A 9,178-nucleotide genomic window follows, 5' to 3' on the forward strand; every position below is an offset into this window, starting at 1 on the left:
TATTGAGCTTCTGTTTGACATAAATATCTCAAATATATTAACTCGCTTTTCAATTTCATTTTTTAAAGGACAGAATGTCGATGTGCTGTTGTGCCACAACTCAGTCACAAAGGACACAAAGAATGAAGCGACATTCACACAGAGTCCTGATATGCATCCCCAAGGTGGACAAACAGTAGAAGAGGTTGGACAGCCAGAGCCTAAAATGGGAAATGGTCATCACTTTGCATTACCTATGAATCAATTTGACAGCATATTGAATCCCTCACAGTATAGAGTTGATCCCAGATGGTGGGAGAAAGACCAAAGTGCAAATCAGTCACAAACAAAGTCTGGCCTCGAGCTCCCAACAAGGCCGAACACGTGCTACCAAATAGATGACAGCATGGCAAAAGGCATCAAAGTACACATTGATACTTCTCTGCCATCAGAAATGCTCCAGCAGTACAATAACAATCCTAGAAGCATTTGGGAAAATTCCAATTTCATCCCTTACTGTTCCGACCAACACCCTGTTGAATGCAGCTCAAACACACAGGCTCTTCTTAGTTCCAGTGCAGTTGTCTCTTCAGATTTTACAAGTAATCAGAATGCATCTTTGCTCCAAGCTGGAGAGGAAAACTGCAGCTGCCGGATGGCCTACACTAATTGCTTTAGTGGACCTGATACTGAAGTTGATGATGACAATATTGATTCTGAGCCGAGCATATCATCTTTACCCATGACAACTCCACCCTCCTCTGGAAGTCTTTTGTCTGTAGATATGAAAATCTTTGATATCTCAGACGGCAGACAAGAAGTGGTCTCCCCATTGAGCGGTGTTGATAATTTATTCTGTTCACAATATTCCTTTGAATCTTTGGGCAGGCTAGAAGACAGTACTTCAACAATGGCAAGTGACTTTGGGCAGCTACAGGATCAGGTGGAAGACCTACAAAAGGTGTTTGAGAACTATTCTGGGAGCTCACTCAGTCATCCTGAGGATAAGTGTGCCATCCTTTTCTCAGACGACAAACAGGCTCTCTGTGCAGTGTCTCGAAAGCTGATGTCCAACTGCCAGAAGGTGATCAAGGTGGACCCATCTCCGAAACAGATGCAGAGTGCTCTCCATGACACATTTCGCAACCTCATTGACCTCACACGGGTGTGCCTCCAACTTACTGGTTGTGACCAATGCACTAAAAGACAGATCAGTGTCCTAACCAATTTGAAGGATGTAGTCTTCACCTATCATCAGTTTGTTCAGGCTGCGAGGAAGGCCTGCGAGAGAGACTGTTCAGAATTGAGCATCAAACTACTGGCCCGCCAGTGCACAGCGCTCACAGCAGCAACATTCTGCTTAACGCAGCAGTTCAAATCATTAACTCCTTGAAAAGAATCTGACTCTTATCTATAAAGTTACTTTTCCCTCAACTAAATGTCAGGGTTCTGTCAAAAGAAGTGTTGTTTACATATTAGAGATTTATCCTGAGCATAATAGACTCCACCAAAGCTTGACGAATGACGAAGAGCTTAGTGCCCTATCGAGACCCACACTGTGATGCAGAAGAGACTATACCGAGTGTAAAGTGTTTCATTCACAGTAGGACTCTACCTGAATGAGCTCACTGATGAAATATAGAGCATCTCCGGACATTGATCTATGGTTGTTAGCCATGCATGAGCTTCGAAATGTCTTGGTTACTTCCTAGAGAGGAGAATACATTATTTCATCATTTCTGTTACCAACAACTGCCACTCTTGATTTCAAATTAATGATTTGCGGACAGTGCTGCCCACATATACACATAATTATATATTTAACACAAAGAAAAATCTCCCTTGGCTTGTCTGTTCAGTTAATATGCAAAATTATTTTTTTTTTCCAAACGTGCCACTATCCTTCCCACAGACCCACTTGAAGGTCTAACAGAAAACCTGTAAGCATCTTTGAGTTCAAGCCGGATATAGGTCAGTGGCAGTGACAGCCTCAAAATGTCTGTTCTTGAAAATTAAAATCAAATGTATCAATACGTTTTGGAACTAGGTAATCTCCAGATCAGATACGCAGGTTGGCAAAACAGCTTCCTGGGGGCGGGCTAGCAATGAACAAGAGCCCTATATTAACAATGGGCAAACTAAAAGCTACTAAAATTAGGGGGCAGTCTAGAAGCTGAGCAAGTGTAGCACAGTGTGTGTCGACCCCTTTTCTCTCAGGTTCCTTCCCTCCTCTCCTCTCCTGCACCTGTCTAAAGGCAGCCCTGCATGACATGTGACCATACCCGTTGAGCGTACATATCCTCAGGCCTTTAGGGTGAATTGTAAAACTGTAGGGATGGGGACCTGCCAGTGTGGCACTTTTAAGAGCCAGCAGATAGTTGAAAAAAAAGATAATTTGAGTCAGGTTCTCACCAATTCTCTCTCTTCATCACCTTAATACTACATCAAACTGTCTTACTTTCATCGTCCTACTAGATGACAGAAGAAGCAGACCACAAAATATGGGTTAAAAAGAAGAAACATCCCTAAGTGTCTGGACTAGTAGTTTAGAGCAAGAATGGGTTTACAAGGTTTTTTTTTCCTGCAATGCACCGAATGTTCAATCTGTATTTTCTAATTATGCTCCTTAGATCGGAAACGTGTACCATAAAGTTACATGTGTGTAAATGAATGTTCTAGTAAGGAGTGGTGCTATAAAACAAGTGAGAATGGATTTGCTCCACGGTGATGATACATTACATTATTGGTGTATGTGTAGTGATATTTATTGTTCTAAGATTAAAAAACATTTTTTGAAAGAAACATAAAATGTGTGGCATTACACTGCCGAGAGCTATATAAAGACAGTTTCAGTACAATATTGCTTTTGAGAGGGCACAGAAGGAATGCACATGTATTTTAACTTCTCTGTTTTTGGTTAAACCCTATTAGTATTATGTGAATTTTAAGTTATGTATGCTTAAACATCTGACATAGGATTGTATTGTATTGCTATGGTCAACATTTATAATTATTCCATTATGTCATGCTAAGAATCACGAAAATCATTATTTATGTCTAGTTTTTAAATATCATGCTCGGACCATAAATCTGTCAGCTGATAGGCTGCCTCGCGGATAAAGGGCCTGATTTAGAATTTGGCTGAAGGGAAACTCTGTCATAGACATGACAGCTATCCTGTCTGCCGTATTACAGGTGCTATAGGATATGATGCAATTGACATCCACCCCATTTGTGACGGAGTATCCCATCCGCCAAACTCTAATTCAGGCCCATAGTCTTCTATGTCAACGAGACTGGTGATGCAAAGAAAAACACTTGAGCTCATGGATCATAGAGTTGACCTGACCACAGACTGGATCAACAAAGAGTTCTTCCCTCATTGCTGCTGAAACACAAGCACTGCCAACTCAGGCACGCCATTACGCAGATTCACACACAAGACGTTGTGTGCACAGAAGTGTGCTGATTGTATAGTCAATGAATGGTCAGAGTATTTCTTCTATATTTGTCATACTCCTAATAAAATGAAAATGTCTCTGTTTGTTTTCTTTCGAATTAGATGCACATGTATATGTTTTAGGTTGTTGTGTTGATTCGACACTTGCAACATCAGTTGTTTATCAAGGTCATGATATAGAAAGTTTCCGAGCGACAAGTCATAAAAGTCTACCTTAGTTCCCTATTACAGAAACAATTGTATCATCTACATCCATTCACTGAAAAAGAAGTGACTGGAAACTAGTCGTTGACTGCCAATAGTTGCTTATCAAGACATCTTTAAGGGAGACTATTGATAAAGGGATGTTTGTTCAATCTAACAAATGATAGATAAAACAATGTTGGGAATCTTTTCAGGGTGGTAATGTGCTCCTTTTTCAGAGATTGCCAGGACACACAAAACTTTCTTTTTTACTTCTCATTTAACTCAAGGAAAGCCATCCGAAGATATTACAGAAGATACAGTGCTGCCAAACACAGATGATGCAAACATTTAGTATTTTCTATAACTAACCAGTAATTTCATATGATATGTATTATTAGCAATTCATGTTTAACGTACCATTTAGAACTTTTTGAAGAGCTGCTGCATCCTGGCCAACAACGTCAGATTCTCAACAGTCCTGCATCCTCTGCTTGTTACTAAGATAGCGTTAGTGTATTGTTGCATATGGTTTAGCTGTTATACTTAGGAATTTATAGTAGAATCGAAAAAGATCCTTATGCTGAATACACTTAATTGCATTCAGGAACATGTTAAGGAAAATTCAATTTATATAAACACCGGAAAATTGGAAATTGATACATTGTGAGTGCACCTCTCAACTGATGTTTTAAACAATTCCCTGAAATACAGGCTATGATATAAAACAAGTTAGTTACCTGTACACTGTGGTTCTCCAGTATTGATATATTTTATAGATTCACATGCTTGAATCTTCCCTGTCGTCATGGTGGTAGCCCCAAGGTAGCAGTTCTAAATCATTAGCAATAAACTCCATTGAAAAAAGAATAGCATTTAGTAGCCAGTTCATTTGATTTAATACACCCAAACTTCAACCAGTCAGGGCACAACCCTGAAGCACTCATCCCCTGCAGAGCCACCTTATCTCAGATTTTGAGCATAAATGTAATAAAAGTAACAGAGGTATACAATTGTTTAGTCTTAACGGGGAGAAGGGAGGGTTGCATGTGAATCTAAAGCCCTCCACGACCTAGGACCTGCCTACATTAACCATCGACTGAACTTCCACCAGCCCGCTAGACATCTGCTCACCTTTTCACTAGCCTTCGCATACACTCCCGCATCCCTTGCAGCCGCAGCCACTCCTTCTCCTACATTGCTGCCAAGACCTGGAATGACCTTCCCCTCCAGCTCCATACAGCCTCCTCGCTGGCAGACGTCAGAAAGAGACTCAAGACCTAACTCTTCAACGGAGACACAGCACCCAGATACACCTAAGGGTGACAGTGTCGCACTTGACAAATACTGTTTGATTGATTGTTGATTGATATCAATACTGGAGAACCACAGTGTACATGTATTGTATCTTTTATATATTCACATGCTTGAATCAGACTAGTTAGCAGTATCCAATAAATAATAGTGAACCATCCCATCATGATACACATACTTAAATACGATTAGAAAAACCAAAGACATTGAAATGGTACAAAATCAAGAGAGATATAGCATAGCTTTAAGCAACCATAATACAAGTACTTAAACTGGTAAACAACTACTAAACAGAATGACATCGGGGATTTGAGCTTATTAGCTACATACGTTATGAGAACATTCAGTGAGTCAAAATACTTTAATCGGCTACTGAAAGCCATAAAAGTACACAATTAAACCATATAAAAACTTTTTAAACCACAATTGATACATTGAACGGGGGAAAGTGCACATGTCCATTACGAATGTCCCCATCATACACATATTGCAAATTGGAATAGAACACGTTATAAAAAGTCAAACATCAGTACATTAAAAATGCAACAAGTAAAATACCATATGAATCAATGCTTGGTACAAATCCCCTTGATTAGGTGTTTAAACAGTGCTAAGAAGGGAATATAGTGTCATAACCAAATTTAAAAAGTTGTTATGAAGCTACTGCAGGGAAATTTTCTTCCTGAATCTCATAGCCCCTAGCAAAAAGCTTGCAACCCCAAAACACACCACAGAAGAGGGTAGCATTTGTAAGAATAGTAAAGCAGACCTTACTTGAACAAATTTAGCCTCTCTCAATAGCGGCAAAATAAATTTCTTATGGAGTCCTAAGATGTGAATGTATGAATATGTAATGCATCAAAGGAAATAAAATGTTAAGAAAAAAAAATCCTACGGGGGGGGGGCTATAAAATTCACAAAAGAAAATAAAGTGCATAGTGGTCTGTTCCGAAAAATGATCGCTAGGGCATGGCTTTAGGGTGCCTGGCCGTGAATACCCCTTAGGGAAGGCTAAAATCCAGGGTACCTGATTTAGTCGGAATCTAGTAAAAACAAAACGATGTTACACATTGGGTACTAGTGACAAATAGGGCTGTAGCTGTGGGGTCATACTAATGGTGACATACCTTCTCACAGAGGGCTTGGCTAATTCCAGGCCCTCCCTGATCGCCTTCTGCTTGGCCCAAAAATTTATTTTGACGTCCTTAATTGATGCCAGTCCTAAACATCTTGGTTTACTATACATGTCTGGACAACCCAGCAGCGTCATTTGCTCCCTGATATATTTTTGCCACGGAATTTGTGGGGCCACATCACGGGCAATACAATCCATTATGCCCATCTGATTCAGGGTGGGAGAAATACTTGACCAGATCCTCACCCAACGCATCAATGGTGCAGCAGCTATATGATCCGAAATGTACCCCAAGCCAAGCTCCTCATGTAAAATAAAGGCAGGGGTACTAGAGGGGAGAGCAAGGAGGCCACGCATACATTTGTTCTCAACCCCCTGAATATCCCTCACATCCTTGTGACCCCATACATCACACCCATATGTCGCCATAGGGATACATTTTTCTTTATAAACCTTGAGTAGGGCAGGTATTGGTTTCCACCCCAATCTTTTGGCAAAGTCCCATACGGCCGGACTGCTCTGGCCAAAGTTTTCTTTTTTAATTGCTTTTGTGCAGCCTAGGTCCCAATGTCAACAGATAACACCCCCAAATAAGGAAAAGTGGACACTTTCCACAATTCTACCACCCTAAAGAAAAACTTTGTCTTATCTGCCTTTTTACTACCCATTGTCATTGTGTGTGATTTGGTAAAATTGGTCACTAAGTCATGTGGCTCCATATAATCAATAAAAACATTTAAAAGGTTTTGGCGGTCCTTGCGAACAGCACTGCATCTTCTGCACACAGTAATGCTAGGGCCAGATAGGTTCCAGCTCTTGGAATGTCTTTAGTACTTTGTATGAGGTGGTCCCCGAGTTTATTTATATAGAGTGTAAACAGTACAGGGACCAGAATGCACCCCTGTTGCACCCCTCACTTAACCTCCCAGGAATCTGTTAAACTTCCGTCTTCCTTAAATCTTACTGCCACCGTTGTATTATTGTGAGCATAATGTAAAAATGATACCAAGCTCGGCTCCATGCCCAAATCCCCCAAATGGATCGATTCATTCTATCAAAGGCCGGCGTTAGGTCCATGAATCCCATGTGTAAAGTACCCCTCTTTGCTTTGGTGTACTTCTCAATCATCAAACTCAAATTTGTACATTGATCCAATGTCCCTCTCCCTTGCCTAAAACCATACTGCAAATCACTAATGACATTAAAATGTTCTAGCCATAGTGATAACTGGTTCAGAATCACCTTTCCCATAATTTTGGCGAAGTCCAAGAGTGAAATAGGTCTGTAACAGACAGGATCATCCCTTACACCCTTTTTAAAAATTGGGATAATAATGGCCTTCGCCCATAATGGAGGAAAACCCAATGTACTAGCTGCATTAAAGACCCATGCCAGTATTGTAGCCCAGACCAAGGGGTCTACCTTATACAGGTCATCTGGTACCCCATCCGGGCCAGGAGCCTTTCCCCCAGCTGTGGCAGAATGGCTGCATACATCTAAGCAACATTAAAGGAAAGTGGTTCGAGCGGTAGGGTAGGCTCCCCCTGTAACTCCATCCTCTCCAACTCACCATAACCATACATGCCCCCAAAAAACTCCACCCACCATTCTGGGGCTACAATGCAGTCTGTATTGGCATTTCCAGTCTTCGTAAAAAATGGGGTATTCACCACCGCCCAAAACTTGTTCCGATCTGAGTGTATGCTTGCTTGATCAAGATCTTCCCAGGCCCTTTCCCTGATATTTATTTATTTATTTCGCGATTTTTATTGCGCAAACAAATACCCGAAGGTGTCTCGGCGCATGTGACAAACGAGAGACCAAGCCGCAGGATTACTGATTGAACAGCCATGTCTTTAAGAGCCTACGAAAGCTTATCAAATTGGGGGCAGTTTTTATGGTGAGTGGCAAAAGGTTCCAGAGTTTAGGTGTGGCAACCAGGAAGCGCCTGTCTCCCCAGGTTGCCATTCTGGTGCGAGGTAACGGAAGCAGGCAGGAGTTGGCGTATCTCAGCTGTCTCTTGGGGCTATACAACTGGAATGCTTCAATCAGAAACTTTGGACCGACGCCATGCACTGCCTTATAGGCAATGCAGAGGGCCTTGAATTTAATGCGGCCCTCTACTCTTAGCCAATGCAGGTGACGAATGGCTGGAGTAGTTGGCTGGCGGCGGGGGATGTCAAGAAGAATTCTTGCAGCAGCATTTTGTATGGACTGCAACTTACATAGAACGAGTTTCTGAGTATTAGGGAAGAGGGCGTTCCCATAATCGATTTTAGAAAACACTAGGGTAGAGACCAGGGTCTTCCCAGCTGAGGTGGGAAGGTAAGGCAGTATTTTCCAAATTTTTTTTAAAATAAAGAACGCAGATGACACAACCTTGTTGACATGAAGGTTGAATGACAGCTTGCTGTCAAAAATGACTCCCAGGTTTCTGGCCTTATCAACTGGGACAGGAGGAGGGCCCAGCTGGTCAGGCCACCAGGCAGAAGACCAAACCGGGGAGAGATTACCAAAGGTCATGACCTCAGTTTTGTCCGAGTTAAGCCTCAGACAGTTGGAGGACATCCAGGTACTGACAGCAAGCATGGCGCTTTGGAAATTAGCTGCCACCGCTGGGCCGTCCTTGTGTATTGCCAGAACCAGTTGGGTGTCATCTGCGTAGGATGTAAGTCGCAGCCCATGGGCCTTTATTACCCTCGCTAAGTCTGCTACATAGATATTAAATAGCGTTGGACTTAGTGAGGAGCCCTGTGGGACTCCACAGGGGAGTGCAGAGACAGGAGAATAGAAGTTACCCAACTTCACTGTCTGGGTACGGTAGGCAAGAAAAGATGAAATGAGATTTCTAGCCATACCGTTTATCCCCAGGGCTGTGACACGGTCGACCAGAATATCATGGTCGACCGTGTCAAAGGCTGCGGACAAATCCAGCAGAATCAGGACAGCCGCACCTCCCTGGTCCATAATGGCTCTAATCTCATCTGAAGCTTTTATTAAAGCGGTCTCAGTTCCATGACCTTTCCTAAAGCCAAACTGCGTTTCGTCGAGAAGTTGGTGAGTATCGATGAACTCTGAGAGTTGTTTATTCATCAGAGATTCGCATA

At 42.0% G+C, this 9,178-nt stretch overlaps 1 protein-coding gene across 1 annotated transcript in view; it reads left to right on the top strand.

Annotated features, from left to right (window-relative positions):
- The window catches only part of FRMPD1 (FERM and PDZ domain containing 1), a 923,611-nt gene extending 920,152 nt beyond the window's left edge, over positions 1 to 3,459 (top strand). Inside the window, exon 17 of the mRNA XM_085636581.1 lies at positions 69 to 3,459. Within this exon, the coding sequence (XP_085492707.1) occupies positions 69 to 1,372 (1,304 nt within the window). The 3' untranslated portion in view covers positions 1,373 to 3,459. The remainder of the gene's footprint in view (positions 1 to 68) is intronic.
- The last annotated feature ends 5,719 nt before the right edge of the window (positions 3,460 to 9,178 follow it).

The sequence above is a fragment of the Triturus cristatus genome, chromosome 2_1 (genome assembly GCF_964204655.1).
Source record: "Triturus cristatus chromosome 2_1, aTriCri1.1, whole genome shotgun sequence".
NCBI classification, from domain to species: domain Eukaryota; kingdom Metazoa; phylum Chordata; class Amphibia; order Caudata; family Salamandridae; genus Triturus; species Triturus cristatus.